Source organism: Oncorhynchus gorbuscha, linkage group LG08, assembly GCF_021184085.1.
Source record: "Oncorhynchus gorbuscha isolate QuinsamMale2020 ecotype Even-year linkage group LG08, OgorEven_v1.0, whole genome shotgun sequence".
Lineage (NCBI taxonomy): Eukaryota > Metazoa > Chordata > Actinopteri > Salmoniformes > Salmonidae > Oncorhynchus > Oncorhynchus gorbuscha.
Genome location: NC_060180.1, coordinates 11379499 through 11399342, shown reverse-complemented (window position 1 = coordinate 11399342; position 19844 = coordinate 11379499). Strand labels below are relative to the sequence as shown.

The 19844-nt window shown below is 41.3% G+C and overlaps 2 protein-coding genes across 2 annotated transcripts; one reads left to right on the top strand and one right to left on the bottom strand.

Moving 5' to 3' along the window:
* Positions 1-563: 563 nt before the first annotated feature.
* rtkn2 (rhotekin 2) lies at positions 564-7877 on the bottom strand. The gene is made up of 12 exons (XM_046358465.1): positions 7447-7877; positions 5090-5283; positions 4932-4990; positions 4704-4757; positions 4383-4500; positions 3859-4059; positions 3547-3641; positions 3319-3425; positions 2986-3117; positions 2714-2879; positions 2489-2596; positions 564-2151 (listed from the first exon to the last, which is right to left on the bottom strand). The coding sequence occupies exons 1-12, from the start codon at positions 7579-7581 to the stop codon at positions 1583-1585; spliced, it is 1938 nt and encodes a 645-aa protein (XP_046214421.1). The 5' UTR covers positions 7582-7877; the 3' UTR covers positions 564-1582.
* Positions 7878-8013: 136 nt separating this feature from the next.
* LOC124041193 (protein ZNF365-like) lies at positions 8014-14897 on the top strand. Its single transcript, XM_046358466.1, has 5 exons — positions 8014-8275; positions 12355-13133; positions 13387-13558; positions 14046-14089; positions 14421-14897. The coding sequence occupies exons 2-5, from the start codon at positions 13069-13071 to the stop codon at positions 14575-14577; spliced, it is 438 nt and encodes a 145-aa protein (XP_046214422.1). The 5' UTR covers positions 8014-8275; positions 12355-13068; the 3' UTR covers positions 14578-14897.
* Positions 14898-19844: the final 4947 nt, after the last annotated feature.

The window sequence follows — 19844 nt, the reverse complement described above, 5'->3', positions numbered from 1 at the left end:
ACCAAGCATTCATTCATTCAAACAGCCCTTTTGTGCATTCTCTTCGCAAGCACAGCGCTGTTTATGACTTCAAGCCCATCAGCCTAATGGCTGGTGTAACCGCTGTGAAATGGCTAGCTAGTTAGCGGGGTGTGCGTTAATAGCATTTCAAACGTCACTGGAGTAGTTGTTCTCCTTGCTCTGCAAGGGCCGCGGCTTTTGTGGAGCGATGGGTAATGCTGCTTCGAGTGTGGCTGTTGTCGATGTGTTCCTGGTTCGAGCCCAGGTAGGGGCGAGAAGAGGGACGGAAGCTATACAGTTACACTGGCAATACTATAGTGCCTATAAGAACATCCAATAGTCAGAGGTATATGAAATACAAATGGTAGAGAGAAATAGTCCTATAAATACTATATTAACTACAACCTAAAACCTCTTACCTTGGAATATTGAAGTCTCATATTAAAGTTGGTGGTTCCTTTTAACATGTTCTCATAGTCTGAGCAAGGAACTCAAACGTTAGCTTTTTTACATGGAGAAGTAAACGTGGGATATGTGCCAACAATTTGTTTTTGCATTATTTAAACATGCTAAATTTATTTTTATTGATGTTTTTTAAAATGTGTTTTTTTTTAAGTAGTAGAAATGAGTTTTAATCCACAACATCAAAGACCGTTAGATATCTTACAGTATACGAGAGGGAAACAAGATAATCGAATATGTTAGGGCTACACAGACCATCCACAATACGCATTTAAAAATAACAAATCAGAAATTAACTTCATTAACTTCAGACATTTCACCGAATATTGTTAACGAATATGCATTAAAAGTGTTAAAAAATGACAAACGGCATGGTGCTTTGAAATCCTGTGTATTTTAGCAAATGCTAGCCTAACTACTAAACAAGTGCTAACGGCTAAATAAATGGCTAATTATTTGGAACAATAATGATGATACATCTACAATTCCAAAACAGTTCCTTAAAATCCATTGTCGCTATACATATTTTAAAAAACGTTTTTAAAAAGAATAGAAAACAAAGTGATAACTGGCTCAGGCCACAGTGTACTGTGCATTAGTTTGGTCCGCTAGAAAGTCAATTGTTCCATTTCAATCTTCAGGCCACTGCTTATATAGAGTGCAGCGCAAAACTGAAATTATTTTCTCCTCTACTGGCCTATAAGATCATTTCATGCAATGCTTACATTTGATCCACTATTCACTGTGTCGCTGATAAGTGTTCAATATATATCGATTCAGTGATATATTCTGGTTAGAAAGGCCAATGCATTAAGGACTATTATCATAGTATATCATCATAGTGGTTAGGTACACCATGCCAAAAGAACCAAGAGAACATTATTTATCCCAAAGGTCCCACATTCAGAAGTGTATTTGCAGTCTATACATGATAATATTCCTACAGTGAGTTATTGGACACACATTGGAATAAGACCATTTCATTAAAGGAAGGTTGCTTAGTCATTAAGAAATGTCCCTAAAAACACCCAAATAGGTCCTATTAGTAAAAGTTAAAAGGCATATTTGGGCCACTGGTGACCCTGGCTTCAGGCTTTAGTCCCAGGTGAGGTTCAGTCAGTCACCAGGCTTTAGGGTTCATCTTCTCCCTAAAGGACTTCCTCAGTTTGTTGCGTGGAGCAGGGACGGGGGTAGGCCTGGGGGGGACATCAGGAGTCTGGGGGTACTCCAAGTCCTGCTGGAGAGGCTCTATCTGGCCCAAGGGGGCGTTCTTTCTGGACAGGCCACCAGGGTTCCTCTGCAGCTGCTGGATGATGGCAGAGAACTTGGCGTCCAGCGAAGGTCGTCCCGTCTTGGTTCGCGCCCCAACATTCTCCTTTTCCTGATATGGAGGAGGGGGTCTGGCTGGTGGGAGGCTGAAAGGCTGCTTGTCAGCAGGTGGGGGCGGGGCACGCCTTTTCTTGTTGTCGTTGGAGACAGAGCTGGGAGTTGGGCTGGGACAGGGACTCTCTTTGCCCGGAGACAAAACACTCTTCTGCACCACTATGGGGATGGACCCGTCAAACAGAGCAGACCATTTAGGAGGCTCCCTTGCCTCCTCCTCACCAATGAGGAAGTGGCCCCCTGTTTCCTCAATTTTGCTGTGGATGATGTCGGTGATACTCTCAAACTTTCCAGGAGAATTTATACCTTTAGAACAAGATGGAAAATTTACTAAATTAATCATATAGTATATGAATAGTGTCTGACAGCGAAAAGGTCCCAACACTGGTTTCAGTAAGGCAGTTTTACAGAAACTTATAGTGACCTCTTCAGAGGAGTTCACATGATCTGACTGATTATTTGATTATGTGATGGATTGTATTAATTTGATTTCTTTATTATTTGATTGATTGCATTTTCTATTTAATTTGTGTGTATTGCAGGGTTCATTGAAAAATAAGTAAGTCGTATTTTTTCACCCAAAACTGCATATCAGAAAAATCTAAGACAATATGTAGTCAAAGGTTTAGGGCACTGGACTTACTCAGGTCATTGTAGACAGAGTCAGCCTGTTTGGTGAGGAAGAGTGGGGGTTTCTTTGGTGACGTAACCTCAATCTTCATCAGCTCACTACAGCAGTGCTGCCACTGACCTGGGAGAGAGAAGATATATCAGATCAGAGCGTTGGGTGGCGAAATACAATTTGGATTAAATCTGTGAAAGAAAGAGCACGAGATTAAGGTTTTTGCTAACTCTTCTAAACACTCACTCTGGTCATAGAAGTGCTGCCAGAATGCTTCCATCCAGTCCTCCAGCTCCTCCCTGCTGTCAGTTGTGAAGATGTTGGTCAAAGCCCCCCCCACCACTGGGTTGGTGATGGTCAGACTGTTGGACCTCTTCTGAGGGCCCTTATCCACCACACGGATCCTAGTGTCCTGGACAGAGAAACAGCAGGAAAGCCCAGGGATGAAAAACTGAAAACTAACAGTTATGTGCTGTTCTATCACAATGATTTTGGTCGGTTACCATGGCAATGTCTACCTTGTTGGTGGGTATGATGAGGCTGGGATCCACCTTGGCAGTAATCTCCTCAGGGGTGTAGTAGCAGAACAGCCTCCCAGCCCTGAGCACACAGTACAGGCTGCAGTACCGGGGCAGCCCCTCCACACTTTGCTGGAATAGAAGACAATTATTATGGATAATATGTAGGGAGATACGGTAAGACATTGGTTTACTTTTCTACACCATAGAAGGGTATGTTATATGACTAAAGAAGGTTTTAGCTCTACTTATCAGGGCTTGACTGGCAGGGCCACATATGGTACTCTATAGTTTGTCTGGGAGCAGTCAGAGAGTTAATAACAGTTAGCTCACCTGCTGAATCAGATAGCCATTCATCATGTCCTGGGTCATACAGACGGGCTGGGCAACTAGACGACAGCAGAGGTTCCCATAGAGGGGCAGCCAGGAGGACGACTCAGCTAAAGAGAAGAGTTCAAACAAGGAATATTGTGACCATTTCTGAAACCAAAAACATGCAATGAAATGTATCTTTAACGCAATGCGGTATATAAGAATGTCCAATGAAGTGTTGCTCTTTACCATCCTGGAGGACAATGAGAGAATGGGACTGGAAGGCCCCATCGGCCCAGGCCAAGCCCAGAGAGGTGTACGCCAGCAGGCTGTACCTTGCCCCCCTAGGAAGGACAGACAGAAAGAGACCCAAAGTGATTTAACATACAAGACTAACCAGATGACTTACTAGGCAAAAGGCAACAACTGCCAAACCAAAAGGCGTGACTACAGTGCAGTAAATCTGGGCCCTACCCATTACATATAATCAGCACCCAACGTTGTTCCTGCACATGAGACCTGACCAGGGAAAACTCTATGCCTTAACTACATCTCACATACAGCGGTATTGGGTTGGACTGCAGGAAAGCGTCAGGGTCTCCAGCTTCAAGCAGGGGGCAGAGTTTCCTCCCAGATGCCCTGCCAAAAGAGCTGCGTAACTTCTTAGCCAGTTTCTTTGGGGTGTTGACCAGGATGGTCTCCTCCTCTATGGCACAGCTATACAGCTCCACTTTCAGCTCGAAGGCAGGCCCAACACCGTTACTGTCAATCAGGAGGGAAATGTCAGATTCAGAACATTTAAAGATGCATTCTCAAACTTTTGTATAATTTCAGCCAGTAGTTTTGAAAGTGGTGCTCACACGCCAAAAGTGGTCCCTGTTTTTTATGTAGTACGTCATCCATTTTGTATGATATCATACAAGCTTTGTAATTAGTTTGATATGTTACGAATCCAATATGTTACAAATTTGGATCCCGGAATGCATCTTTAACAAGAAACTGGAGAGAAGATGATAGGGTCCTGCAGACAGAACCAAGGTATCCCATTTCAACAATATGAGTTTGTATTTGTGGTGAATACTTACAAAACTGTTACACCCTCAAAACAAACATCAGTCATCGATCTGTCCACAACCACCATCTCAGTGTCAAAAACTTCAGATCCAATTCTCATCAGGCAGAAGATGGCAACCCGCCGCGTACCTAAAACCAGGATTCACAACCATAACTACATCCACACTCAGAATACATATTTTGAATATTGGCAAGGACATGGCTTGAATATGATAATTGCTTTAGTGATTAGGTTCAGTCTAAATGAAATTAAGTGAATTTCCAGAGAATCGGTTTCTTCTATGTTGCTTTCCTTTCCCTTCACTGAAAACAATAAATGACAATCTACTCACTCCCTTTGTTATTAAAGTGGTCAGAGTCTTTCCACATCAACGGTATGCGCAGCCCTACAGTGGAGGACAAAGACAAACCTGTCAGTAAATGGAAGAATCCCAGTATACTTTACAACAACGGTGCTAAGACAAGTGGCTCGGCTCAAATATCTAATGATCTTCACGAATATCAAAAATGATACAGGACAGTCATTGTTCCCTTCTGACAAATAAAGAGAAGGATCTTACCAGACAAGGCCACTCTTCCTCTGCAGGCCACACGATCATCTGAAACTCGATCTGATAGTCTATGGCACACAAAACACATTAGAAATTCAACTTCACTTACGGAGCATGACTCCACAAACAAAACACACATAACCAGACAATAGGAGGCCTATCTTTACCTCTGAGATGCGACTCTCATACCATGGTTCTCATTGTGCATTTCTGTCATGTAGGCTTTGATCCGAGTGTTGCAGGTCAGGAGGTTCTTGGAGGCATTCAGGATCTGCTCTCTATTGGTGCTGGCCACCAGGAGCTTGTAGGTCCCGTCCCGCATGCGGATCTCAAAGTCTATCTTCTCCTGCATGTTAGAGTCCTGTAGGAGGGGGATAACACCATAATAATATAAAGAGTCAATTACAATAGTGTGGATTCACAGGAGACAGGTAACTAAGGAGTTTGGTGATATCCTCTAGCTAAAGGATGTGACATGTCACAGACAGGAGACATTGATGGGTTCTGGGTGAGGACACAGATCTTGATGAACGAGGGATACTGGAAGGCAAGTCAATAGATCAAAGACTAAATGTGAAGAATGTTAAATGGTTCGAAAACACTCATTTAATCCCTCTGAAATAAAGAAACTCAAAACATGACACAAATGTATGGTTGGGCCGACAAAAGATTGACAGGGTTTGATGTGCATGACATGTTGGGTGGTCTTTGCTAGAACACAAGAGGAAAGCCAACAAATAAACCATTAACATAGGGATTACTTTTATTAAAAAACGAAATCATTTATTTACACCACAGACATCTGATGGTGTAAGAGGCTAAAGAAAGTAAAGGCTACAAATAGTACAGTTCTGATTATTTAGCCTGGATCTCTTTCTCCTCTATTTTGTCACCTGTTAGTTTCTTAGAAATCCGTTTTATGTACAACAAATGCATGTCCTCTTTAATTTCATGAGTGTCATTCAGATGTAGACATTTTCAAGCATTTTGCCTGCAAGAACATTCGTTTGTTAATAGAGCAAACAAATTAACGTTTCGATAAACATACAAAGCAGGAGTGTTCTTTGTGACCACTGAAAAGTTGTTATGTAGGAGAGAAACGGGTCCAATTTACGCAGCTAGCATATTTTAACGGGCTAATGTGACGCTCCATTAGCCGTCACAGGACAGGTGCTATTTGGCATAGCAGAGATTTTTCGACCAACCTTATCTGGGCAACGATGCCATATTCGTTCCCATTCGGCCAATACATGCACATTCTAAAATGTCCGTATCCAGTTGCAGGTGGTTCGTTTTACATTTTGAAAATGCTCAGTTATAAAATACATCTTTTTTTTGTTCCGTGAAGTTATCCAACAAAGTGTACATCTGTCTCAATCAATGAGAGGAGATTTGAAATAGAATCATCTTGTCTATGTGCTATGCCAAACAGTACCTATCCTGTAACCGCTAATGGAGTATCACATTACATAGGCCGATACAATCTGCTAGCCAGTTGTGGAAAAAGTACCCAATTGTCATTCTTGAGTAAAAGTACAGATACGTTAATAGAAATGAATCAAGTAAAAGTCTAAAAGTATTTGGTTTTAAATATACTTAAGTATCAAAAGTAAATGTAATTGATAAATGTACTTAAGTATCAAAAGTATAAATCATTTCAAATTCCTTATATTAAGCAAACCAGACAGCACCATTTCCTTTTTTAATTTACTGATGGACAGGGGCACACTTAGACATCATTTACAAATGAATGATGTGTTTAGTGAATCCACAAGATCAGAGGCAGTATTAATGACCAGGGATGTTCTCGATAAGTGTGAATTGGACAATTTCCCTGTCCTGCTAAGCATTCAAAATGTAATTTATACTTTTGCCAGTCAGGGAAATATATGGAGTAAAAAGTACATTATTTTCTTTAGGAATGTAGTTAAATAAAAGTAAAAGTTCTCAAAAATAAAAATAGTAAAGTACAGATATCAACAACAACAAAAAACACTTAAGTAGTAGTATTTTTACTTAAGTACTTTACACCACTGCTGCTAGCTAAATTCAGAAATCGCCACGATCAGAAGGAAATATACATCTCCATAAGTGTCAGTATAAGTGCCTAGACAGAGGCTATGTAGCCAAGTTAAACTCAACATATCGTGGAGAAGACGTTTACATAACTTGGCTACAGCGAGGCTGGCTGGGTTGTTTCTGGACAGGGCCAGAATGGATGTAGTAACGTATCACATAGATTGAATTGAGGCTAGTGTTTTACAAAAATCAGTGATCATAAAAGAAAGCGTTGGAACAGTTAGCAAACCATTAATATTTCTGCATTTACGATAGCTAGCTAGAGCGCAAATTATAACACTACTGTAACACTATGTAGAATAAATCGTAAACTCAGCTGGATACGTTAGTTGTTAGCTAACGTTAGCTAGCTGACGCGTTCGTTAGACAGGCATCAGTTACAGAAAAACTTCAGTTTGCTAGCCTAGTAGTTAGCTAATCGGTTGACAACAAACTGGCACATTACCTCTGATTGCAAGAATACAGTGCTCTCACTTATCTTCTTTCTTTTTATCTCCATTGCGAGAGAGGAACACGAGGACCGAACACTTGCATTTCTCCTGAAATTTTGAACGTCCCGCTGATAGTCCATATTCGCCATTCGTCCAGACAAGCCCCCAGTGCTTTTCCTATCAATTCAGTGATGACGCGTTCCGCTGCCAAACAAAACTGGATTCTACCATTTTCACATTTGAATTTCAAATTCGATTCGAGGATGTCTGATAACCACAGCAGTGGTGTGTGTTTGAAATTATCTGTATGTGTTTTATCTCCAAGTAATACGTTAAACATTACATTGATTCATGCATTTTACCAAGATATGGTCTGATTGTATACCCCGTCTGTCTCAGAGAGTGGTCACGCCGAATTGGCTGAGCTGCACATTATGGGATGCAAGCAACAATAATAATTCAATGGCCTGACAGTTAATAATTTACCATTTGTTATTTATTAATTTAGTTGGCAATTTGTACAGTTACATGACTATTTATTCCATTCAACAAAAACGTATTTTTGCGTGGTCATATATGCCATCATGTGCAACGCTGCTGTTCTGTTTCAGTAGCCATTAAACGCGACATTCCATTGATAATTTGTTGCTGATCGTCACTAGCTAGTATTCATTCCCTCCGCAGCCTCCCAGACTGCGTCTACTATAAAGGAGGTTGGGGAGGCTGTGCTCACTATTCTCACTGATTAACATTTTCCGAAGCGTTCGCAGGACATTTGTGTGCAGGGGGAATTGTAGCTTTTTTTCCTTATTTTTTTGTCATGACACTGTTATTCAAATACAGGTAAACTATATGCACGCGAGATTACATGTATACACAGTTTGAAATATATAATGTACATTTATTAAAAACCATATGGCGCGATGTATCGATAGCAGCCGCCTGGCTAGCTAGCTAGTCCTGGTGAGCCATGTATGGGGTAGGAAGAGATGCTAGCAGCGTTAGCTAATAACTAGCCTACATAAAACATTACCCGTTACATGTACGACATAATCTGTTGTACACAGTTAATATTGAATGCCGTTATGTATCATTGCTTAGCTAAATACTTGAATTGCATGTGCTTGAGTCTGTCAACCCAGCCTGATCTCATAAACTAGACGTAACATACTAAACGTACATCCAGGTAATTCAAATTAGTATGATAAGTTTGGTATATTAACATAAGACCAGGGGTGAAAGTAAGGTGGTCTGGTACATGTCCCTACAAATTAATAGTGGGGGCACACCTTACAAAGCGGAGATAAGCGGCCGAGACCGAGGTGCCCATGGGACAACAATCGCAGAATGTCATTAAAATACACATATACTGTACCAGTCAAAATGTTGGACACACCTACTCATTCAAGGTTAAAAAGTTATAATAATTATAGCAAACCAGATGCTGTGGTAGACATGCTGTGCCTTGAATTCTAATCAAATCACACCAGCAAAGTACCATCACAGCCCCTCCTCTGAGCTTCATGGTGGGAAAATCTAAAATAAGAAACCAAAGGATAGATTTCCACCGGTCTAATGTCCATTGCTTGTGTTTCTTGGGCCAGGCAAGTCTCTTCTTATTGGTGTCCTTTAGTGGTTTCTTTGCAACAATTTGATGATGAAGGCCTGATTCACACAGTCTTTGAACAGTTGATGTGTCTGTTACTTGAACTCTGAAACATTTATTTGGGCTGCAATTTCTGATGCCGCTAACTCTAATGAACTTATCCTCGGCACTTATCCTCATGAGAGCCAGTTTCGTCATAGTGCTTGATGAGACTGCACTTGAAGAAACGTTCAAAGTTCTTAATGTTCCATATTGACTGACCTTCATTGCTTAAAGTAATGATGGACTGTCATTTCTCTTTGCTTATTTAAGCTGTTCTTGCCATAGTATATACTTCGTCTTTAGCCAAATATGGCTCTCAAACGCATAAAGAAGGAAAGAAATTCCACAAATTAACTTAACAAGGCACACCTGTTAATTGAAATGCATTTCAGGTGACAACCTCATGAAACTGGTTGAGAGAATGCCAAGAGTATGCAAAGCTGTCAAGGCAAAGGGAGGCTACTTTGAAGAATCTCAAATATATTTTGATTTATTTAACACCTTTTTGGTTACATTATTCCGTATGTGTTACTTCATGGTTTGTCTTCACTATTATTCTGCAATGTAGAAAATAATAAAAATTAAAGTGCATTCTGAAAATATTCATACCTTCACTTTCCAAATTTTGTTACAGCCTTATTCTAACATTGATTCAATTGTTATTTTTTCCCCTAACCAATCTACACACAATACCCCATAATGACAAAGCAAAAACAGGTTTTACCATTTTTTTAATGGAAATATTACATTTACATAAGTATATAGACCCTTTACTCAGTATTTTGTTGAAGCACCTTTGGCAGCAACTAAAGCCTTGAGTCTTCTTGGGTATGACTTTACAAGATTGGCACACCTGTATCTGGGGAGTTTCTCCCATTCTTCTCTGCAACTCCTCTCCAGCTCAGTCAGGTTGGATGGGGAGCGTCGCTGCACAGCTATTTTCAGATCACACCAGAGACGTTATATTGGGTTCAAGTCCGGGCTCTGGCTGGGCCACTCAAGGACATTCATAGACTTTTCCCGAAGCCACTCCTGCGTTGTCCTGTTGGAAGGTGAACCTTCACCCCAGTCTGAGGTCCTGAGCGCTCTGGAGCAGGTTTTCATCAAGGATCGCTATACTTTGCTCCGTTCATCTTTCACTCAATCCTGACTAGTCTCCCAATCCCTTCCGCTAAAAAACCTCCCCACAGCATGATGCTACCACCTCGCTTCACCGTAGGGATGGTGCCAGGTTTCCCCCAGACGTGACGCTTGGCATTCAGGCCAAAGAGTTCGATCTTGGTTTAATCAGATCAGAGAATCTTGTTTCTCATGGTCTGAGTGTCCTCTAGGGGCCTTTGGCTGTCATGTGCCTTTTTACTGAGGTAGTGGCTTCTGTCTGGCCACTCTACCACAAATGCCTGATTGGTGGAGTGCTGCAGATAGTTGTCCTGGAGGGTTCTTCCATCTCCACAGAGGAACTCTGGAGCTCTCTCAGTGATGGCCAGGTTCTTGGTCACCTCCCTGACCAAGGCCCTTCTCCCCCAATTGCTCAGTTTGTCTGGGCGGCCAGCATTGGTGGTTTCAAACTCCGTCCATTTAAGACTGATGGAGGCCACTGTGTTCTTCACTACCTTCAATGCTGGAGAAAGTTTTGAAATGTTTTATGGAATATCTACATAGGCGTACAGTTGCCCATTATCAGCAACCATCACTCCTGTGTTCCAATGGCATATTGTGTTAGCTAATCCAAGTTTATCATTTTTAAGAGGCTAATTGATCATTAGAAAACCCTTTTGCAGTTATGTTAGCACAGTTGAAACTGTTATTCTGATTAAAGAAGCAATAAAACTGGCCTTCTCTAGACTAGTTGAGAATCTGGAGCATCAGCATTTGTGGGTTTGATTACAGGCTCAAAATGGCCAGAAACAACATGCTTTCTTCTGAAACTCGTCAGTCTACTCTTGTTCTGAGAATTGAAGGCTATTCCATGTGAGACATTGCCAAGAAACTGAAGATCTTGTACAATGCTGGGTACTACTCCCTTCATAGAACAGTGCAAACTGTCTCTAAGCTGAATAGAAAGAGTGGGAGGGCCCCGGTGCACAACTGAGCAAGAGGACAAGTACATTAGTGTGTCTAGTTTGAGAAACAGACGCCTCACAAGTCCTCAATTGGCAGCTTCATTAAATAGGACCCGCAAAACACCAGTCTCAACGTCAACAGTGAAGAGGCGACTCCGGGATGCTGGCCTTCTAGGCAGAGTTCCTCTGTCCAGTGTCTGTTCTTTTGCCCATTTTAATCTTTTCTTTTTATTGGCCAGTCTGAGATATGGCTTTTTTTTTGCAACTCTGCCTAGAAGGCCAGCATCCCGCAGTCGCTTCTTCACTGTTGACGTTGAGACTGATTCTGACACTCTTTCTATTCAGCAAAATTCTTAACTTAGGCTACTATTTGTTCAATTATTTTATTGGCACCAGCGGAGAACATCGGGCATGTTCCCGGTGAGTAAGACAAAAACAAAAGTAGGTTGGATTTGTGGGTGTATATATAGCTAACGTCTAGCAACTCAATGGTTGCGAGTTCAACTCTCATCAAGGACAACTTTAACATTTAAACTTTTCAACTACTTACTACTTTTTTATCTACTTTGCAATTATTTAGCATGTTAGCTAACCCTTCTCCTAACCCTAACCGTAACCCTTCCCTTAACCTTTTAACCTAACTCCTAATCTTAACCCCGATTTCGAACTCCTAGACTAGGTAAAGTTAGCCAGCTAGCTAACGTTAGCCAACTAGTCACCTAGCTAGAATTTGTAACATACCATACGTTTTGCAAATTCCTAACATAATACGAATTGTAATTTGTAACATATACGAAATTGGTGATGGACATCCACAAATTAATACATACAAATTGGAACATATACTAAATGGAGTGTCTCGGATTTACATACAGAATAACATGAAATGCTCAGACCAAGTAACAGCAAACCATATTACTGTCACTGTCATCTATTGTTGGCTGGTTATTGATGGGGATCTGCAGGCCTTTTTATTTTACGAAGGTATTTGCCTGTTAGGTGACATTGATTGGGACAAACATAGTCAATGGTTTTGATTCAAACAAATGTAGGATTGATTTGATGGCATAGCCTACTATAATATGAGTATTAATCCTTTGCAGTAATATAGCTGAGTGCTGTAAGCATCAGGTGTTCGCCTTATCATAAGTCTGCTGTATTTGGATGACTTATATCAAAGTCATATCAGCCATTATGTGTTTGGCTTCCAGGTCGTAGGTGAAATGCAGCAGAAGGTATGTGCCAGGAGGACCTCTCTCTTCACTGAGAATGGACAGGCTCATGGGGCATCTGCTGACCCCCAGCTCCCATTCAGGTGCCCTCGGTGTGGGGAGCATAAGAGGTTCCATAGTCTGGCCTCCTTGAGAGCCCACCTGGAATACAGCCACAGTTACTACCACACCATGCACGAGCTGAGCCTTCCGACCCGCAGGGTGCATTCCCACCCAGAGAGAGCCCTGCACCGACGCTCCCTGAGTGACACACGAGAGGTCACTATCTGCATAGAGAGGGGTCGTATGCCCCATGTGGGGACGCAGGCAGCTGAGGAGATAAAGACTGAGAATGAAGAGGAGGAAGAGGCCAGTAAAGATGGTCTCAAAATCCACAAGTCCAGCCCTGGGACAGATCATATCCCTTCCCCCTTTCCATTTGACGAACCTCCAGACCCAGGCAGCAAGCTTGAGGTAGTGTTTTCAGAGCGGAATGTCTGTACCGAGGAGATGTCGCTCCGGCGCAGGCTGGCCAAAGTCCTACGGGTGGTGGACAGCACCATGCAGAGGAGGCTGCACAGGGTTACAACGTAGCTTGCCAAGACGGACACAGAGCTGTTGTGTGAGTGTGCCCTCTCCCAGCACCTGGCGCAGGGGAGGCAGGAGGTACAGGAAAAGGAGCGGGCGCTGAGCCGGCAGGCGGACGTGGCAGTGATGGTGATTGCCACGCTAAAGGAGCAGCTGAAGGAGTCGGAGTACGAGCTGGAGATGCGAGAACAGTGAGTGAGCCAGTAACTCAATCTTAACCTAAACCTTTCCTTACTGTATTTTTAGTCACAATCTTAACCATGAGGTCAAATGGCGGACAACGGTTACCAATACACTAATCTGGTAACTCCTTATATTGATGCTGTTTCAAGTGGAGTAAGACTGTAATCATTGCAGTAGCAACATTCGTTAGTATGTTACTCGCTACTCTCCTCATTGCTCCCTTCATGTTTTCAATTTGTATCTGGGTTTTTTTTAATTTAGAGAAGTCATCACCATTCAGAATTTCCTTGAGGCTGCCACCCAGCATGAGATATGTGGTAAAGTTTGGATCCAATGCTTCATTGAGAACCTGCTCAAACGCATCACCCTGGCTGAGAGGCTACTGGAGTATTATCAGAGCTCCCCTAGTCCACCAAACTACACAGATTACATGGTACTGTACAATATCACGCCTTTTTCTTTACTACTGATGGCAATGTGTTTACAATGGCAGATATCTTTTCTGTGGTAGCTGTTATTACATTTTTGGTTTTACACTTGTCATGAATGGCCATGGAAAGACTGTCAGGGAGAGAGTAGAAGATATCATAATTGTTACACATTTGAACCCTTGTGAGAACTGTTGATCCTAATTGGCATCCCAGATTCCGTTTGGGAATTTAGAAGAATCAGAATCACATTTATTTGCCAAATACATTTGCCTATACAGGAATTTGAAATGGTGCTGACCACAATAAACATAATATACAGACAGCCTATTCAAATGTGTTTTCTTCCTCCCTCCCTACTGATCTAAAAAAAAAAGGAAAAAAAAGGGAAACATGATAATTTACAAAACATTTCAGAATGGGATAATATCAGCTTTTGAGCTTGAGTGTCAACAGTAGAAATACCTGACATCCTTTTCTTCTCCCTTGCAGCACCAGACAGATGAAAACAGACCTCATAGAATCTCCAAAAGCAGGCAAGTTTTGTGTACTAGATCTTTTTACTGTTGATATACATGATCTACACTTTCCATACCAGGCCCATGTGTTTTTGGCCATGGCTTAGTGTCTCACTTTAATTATAATCCTACATTTCCAGTTTCAAAGGTTAGTACATGGTTACATATAAATTATGCATTAGGGATCCCTTGTCGCCAATGAGATTTTGTCAGCCTCATTCATTAGTAATGATTCTACACGTGAGACGTTTTATCTTCTCCACTAATCCTGAGTCTGTCATCTTTGCCTGCTGTTTGTTGAAGCATTGGTTTCGTGTCTGACGTTTGTTGAGCTGTCCTCTGATTCTAGGTCAGCGGGTTGTCAACTGTCACAGTCCTGTCCCCAGGAAGGTAGAACGCACCCCTCCCTATTAGGGCGGAAAGTGGGTCACTCTAGCTACTTCAGACCTGATCACAGAGATGAAGTCTGGGCCCAGGGCAGCAGATCAGTTGGATTTGAGGACTAGGTAACCTGACCAGGGTAGATAAATGAATGTATATATGATATGTATTTACTCAATGTATAGCTAATACTGAGCAGGGTTGTATCAAAGTCTTTATGGCCATGTGTACGCTGGTTTTTGCTCCATTCTCAAATCTTATTTTGTCACATGCTTCGTAAACAACAGGTGTAGGCTAACAGTGCATTGCTTACTTATGGACCCTTACCAAAAATGTAGAGAGGGGGAAAAAATAGACAAATTAATAAATACACAATGAGTAACAATATCTTGGATATATACACAGGGTACCAGTACTGGGTCTATGTGCAGGGGTACTGTCATGCTGGTGAATGAGGACCCAAAAGCGACTTGGCGAAAACAGAGTATTTAATCCAGAATAAACTTTACAAAACAAAAAGCATAATACTACACGTAAAGACGAGAACAGACTGGAGACTTGATCGAGAACTGCAGGTTGCCTCGGGAAGGCACTTGAACCTAGCAGACTCAGACACCTGCTCACCACGCAGCATCTGAGGGAAACACGACACGACAGGGCAAAACATAGACACAGCACGGTGAATTATAAATGAGGATCCGACAGGGCAGGTACGGGAAACAAGGAGAGAAATAGGGACTCTAATCAGGGAAAAGGATCGGGAACAGGTGTGGGAAGACTAAATGATGATTAGGGGAATAGGAACAGCTGGGAGCAGGAACGGAACGATAGAGAGAAGAGAGAGCGAGAGAGTGAGAGAGGGAGGGGGAGAGAGAGGGCTAGAAAGAGGGAAAGAACCTAATAAGACCAGCAGAGGGAAACGAATAGAATGGGAAGCACAGGGACAAGACATGATAATAAATGACAAAACATGACAGGTACAATGTAATTGATGTAGATATGTACATATAGGTATGGATAAAGTGTCTATGCAACAGGATAGATGATAAACGGTAGAAGAGGCGTATGTAATGAGCGCAAATAGGATCAATGCAGATAATCAATAACTACCCGGACTAACTATTTAAATAACTATTTAGCTGTCTTGTGGTTTGGGTTAGAAGTTGTTCAGGGTCCTGTTGGTTCCAGGCCTGCCGTGTGTTAGCAGAGAAAACAATCTGACTAGGGTGGCTGGAGGCTATGACAATTTTTGGGATTTCCTCTGACATGTCCTGGTATAGAGATCCTAGATGGCAGGGAGCTCGGCCCCAGTGATGTACTGGGATGTAAGCACTACCCTCTGTATCGCTTTGTGGTCAGATGCCAAGCAGTTGCCATACCAAGTGGTGATGCATCCAGTCAAGATGCTGTCAATGGTGCAGCTGTAGAACTTTTTGAGGGTCTGAGGGCCCTTGCCGAATCTTTTCAGCCTCCTGAGGGGGAAGAGGAGTTGTCTTGCCTTCTTCACGACTGTGTTGGTGTGTATTGACCATGATAATTCATTAGTGATGTGGACACCGGGGAACTTGAAGCTCTTGGCCCGCTAGGTTGTCTCATCGTTGTCGGTGATCAGGTCAACCACTGTCGTGTCATCAGCAAACTTAATATTGGAGTTGGGCGCGGACACATTGTCGTGGGTGAACAGGGAGTACAGGAGGGGACTAAACATGCACCCCTGAGTGGCCACTGTATTGAGGGTCAGCATGGCAGATGTGTTGTTGCCTACCCTCACCACCTGGGGGCGGCCCGTCAGGAAGTCAATCCATTTGCAGAGGGAGGTGTTCAGTCCCAGGGACCTGAGCTTAGTGATGAGCTTGGAGGGTTCTATGGTGTTGACTACAAATCAGCGGTCAATGAAGTCTCTGTCCTAGAGGCTACTACTGTCCTAGTTGCAACTTTTGAAGTACTATAGTAACTTGATGGATAGGTATTTCTAGGTATCCTTATTATTTTTATTAGTATTACAGTATGTCATACTGTTGATTAGTGTCAATCTAAGAAAACAATGTTGTAAAAAATGTTTTTACTAGGTGGTGGAATTGTTAAAAACCAGCATACTATGGCCTCCAAGGGCACAGAACAGCTGATACAAAGTAGTATTTTATTCCAGCCCAGGTATACAGGTCTATATTGCGCTTCTGCACCTAACCGTATATATTAGTGTAATTCAATTATTCACAAATCATATGCTGTACAGTAGGCCTAGGTTTGTGAACTGAGGAACAGTAGTGAGTTCCAGTAGAAGTCTATGGAATTAAAACATCCCGGGGCCTGAGAATGCAGCTGTGTCTGACAAGCATAGAGCCTAAAGCTGTGGTCGTCAACAACAGGCTGATCATGCTTGCCATTTCATAACAGGCGTTAAGGTTCCATATCACGTTCCTCTTTTTTAATATACAGAGATGCATACTTTGAATTAAAGGCCTGAGATTTGTTTCATCAACCAAACACTTTGATCTGGTAGGTCAGAGGCATTTTTTTGTTTCAGGCCTAACAAGCACGCATATATATTTTTAAAACATTTAAATTGGGGTGTGAAGGGTCATCCTTTCTCTTGTAAAAAATAAATGGAAACTAGATGAATGAAGCAAAATATAAATTTGGTATCACTTTACTTGACACCCAGTGTCATGACACAGTCATAATGTCATAACAGCTGACATAACTTGTCATAATGTGGTCATTACACTGTCATGGCCCATATATTTACACCTGTTGTGACATATAGCGTTATTCAAATTAGTTTCAACCTGCCAAGAAGTTTCCTTTAGTTTGAAAGTTTGTTTCGTAATTCCTTTGTTGTTATAAATTCTTTACAGTCATGTTTTTTCATCAAATACACTTTGACAATTTCATGAAGCATTATGAGCATCCTGTGTCACTTTACTTGGACTAAGAAAACACACTTTATGACACTGTCAAAAAGCATTATGACCATCAGACTCCTATAAGCCAGATAGGCCAATCATGTACATGACCTTATATCAGTCATCAGTCAAAACGTGGGTGTCTTGTCCTGCTCCTGAAATCAGTTCCTGCATCCATCCCAGTCATCATCAACAGAGCATTGTTGTAGGTGCATGTCTGACATCAATGTGTGCGCAATTACAATGATAATTTTGATATGGTCAATTAAAAAACACACACACATATATACTGTTGACATGTATGCTAGGGTGTAATGGAATGTTTAGCCTTATGTGGTGGGTTTTGGCACTTATGTAGGTGTCATAACTAGCTATAAATAACGCAATATACAGTGTATTCAGAAACTATTCAGACCCCTTGACTTTTTCCACATTTTGTTACCTTACAGCCTTATTCTGGGGTATTGTGTGTTGATAGATGAGGAAAACATTTAATCAATTTTAGAATAAGGCTGTAACGTAAACTTTTTGGGGAAAAGTCGAGGGGTCTGAATACTTTCCGAATGCACTGTATGTTACAACAGGTCTAAATATGTCATGACAGTGTTATGACATGGTTATGATCGTGTTATGACATGGTTATGATCGTGTTATGACACTGGGTGTCAAGTAAAATGTTACGGTACATTTGAATGAAATCCTGTTTTATGAAATCATGCATCCTAATTGGCTGTGATGTAGTATCTATGTTTACAAGTCATTGTACTCCATCAAGCCATGAGAATATATTAGAAAGAAATCAAAATAAAACATCTCTTTGGTATTTGTTGTAACTGTATGTTTTGTTAATGGTGTTGATATTTTGTATACAGCTACTGGATGTCTCAAAGGGAAATGTAGTTTTATGGGGAAATGAAGGCAATGTAGCAAATGCATGAATATAGCCAGTCTTGTTATAGTTACTGTTATTTACATGGTGCTGCTGTATAGACCACGGTTGAGGTCTAAATTCAGAAAAAAAGTTTTATTTTCAAAATGGACCTCCTGAATTGACAGCTTTATAGTTACATTTACGTCATTTAGAGGCGAAAGAAACGCACACCTATTTAGGCGAGATGCTGGCTAGCAGAGTAGAACACTTGAAAGTTAAAGGACACTCTAGGAACTCGGATGCAATAATAACCTAATAACCAACGTTTGGACAAACAAGCTGTCTTCATCAGGGTATAATGACAAACACTGCTGGGTGACTAGTTTATATAGTGTCAAAGGACACACAGGTGTCTAATCATGGCCGGGTGTGGCCTGATATCAATGGTTAATTCTCAGATATAAAGATACCAAAAACATGAATGGATAGCATAGGATCATAAATACAATTTGGCTACATTTCCATCATTTAGCAGACGTTCTTTTTTGATAGTAATTTGCATTAGGCGCATAGCTATTGTCTATTGTGAGCGCATGCTCCTTATATTTTATCTTTATATATTTATGTTTATCTTTTGTAGCAGAACGATATGTATTTTAATGGCAACAGAGTTGCCCAATTGAGTAAAGAGCACTTTGGGGCTTATGGGTCTCCTAAGGAGATTGTTGCTAGCACTGGACAAGCAGAAAGAGAGAGGAGGATTCAGGTATTGAATATGACCAGAGATAAAGTTAGTTTAATTATGTGCTACTGTTATATTTCAAGTGTAGTCTCCCTGGTTTATGTTTGTAGGTAGGTGGGTTTATTTGCAAGAATATTATTTTGTTTTGTGCCTTCACTTGAAACACTGTAGTCTAACACTGCAAAATCCAATACTGTGAACAATTGTACTACTTTTGTTTAAACTTGATGGTTTGATGTGTGACATGAAGATTAAAGAACAAATTCCTCAAACTATTGTTTTCAGATGTGAAAATGATTGATTTCCTGTGTACACAAGGAGAACAATCATATGTTCTGTAGTTTTTGTAGTGTGGATTTATTTCTGTATTTTCAGTCATCTTTTGTGACATTTAGAGATTCAAGAGCAGTATTGATGGTGGGATATTAAGCTACTACTGTACTTGAAACACCATATTACTCTACATCAATAAAGCACTTAAGCATGATCATTCACAGAAGTGTATAGAGTGGAAATTGAAATCTTTCATCCGGCATGCAAATCTGTGAGTAGTTTAAAGGTTGCAGATGGAGAGAACAGGCTAGTCTTGTTGAGAATTAATAGGTCGCTCTCATTTCACATGCGCAGTGCGTCACAAAATACTGTTCATTTGACGTCAGCCCTTTGTCCAGTGCCCTTTCATATTCTGTGTGTAGTGGTTGGAGCTTTGGTCATCCATGCACACCAAGGTGTGTGTGTGTGTGTGTGTGTGTGTGTGTGTGTGTGTGTGTGTGTGTGTGTGTGTGTGTGTGTGTGTGTGTGTGTGTGTGTGTGTGTGTGTGTGTGTGTGTGTGTGTGTGTGTGTGTGTGTGTGTGTGTGTAATTAGCTGTCAC

Excerpts from the sequence above, each read along its gene's own strand:
- rtkn2 (XM_046358465.1), bottom strand. The coding sequence starts at position 7,581 with ATGGCGAATATGGACTATCAGCGGGACGTTCAAAATTTCAGGAGAAAT. Across the intron at positions 4,758-4,931 it reads AGGAAGAGTGGCCTTGTCTG|GGCTGCGCATACCGTTGATG; the intron begins GTAAGATCCTTC and ends CCTCCACTGTAG. Across the intron at positions 3,642-3,858 it reads CAGTCCAACCCAATACCGCT|GGGGGCAAGGTACAGCCTGC; the intron begins GTATGTGAGATG and ends TGTCCTTCCTAG.
- LOC124041193 (XM_046358466.1), top strand. The coding sequence starts at position 13,069 with ATGGTGATTGCCACGCTAAAGGAGCAGCTGAAGGAGTCGGAGTACGAG. Across the intron at positions 13,134-13,386 it reads GAGCTGGAGATGCGAGAACA|AGAAGTCATCACCATTCAGA; the intron begins GTGAGTGAGCCA and ends TTTTTAATTTAG. Across the intron at positions 13,559-14,045 it reads CAAACTACACAGATTACATG|CACCAGACAGATGAAAACAG; the intron begins GTACTGTACAAT and ends TCTCCCTTGCAG.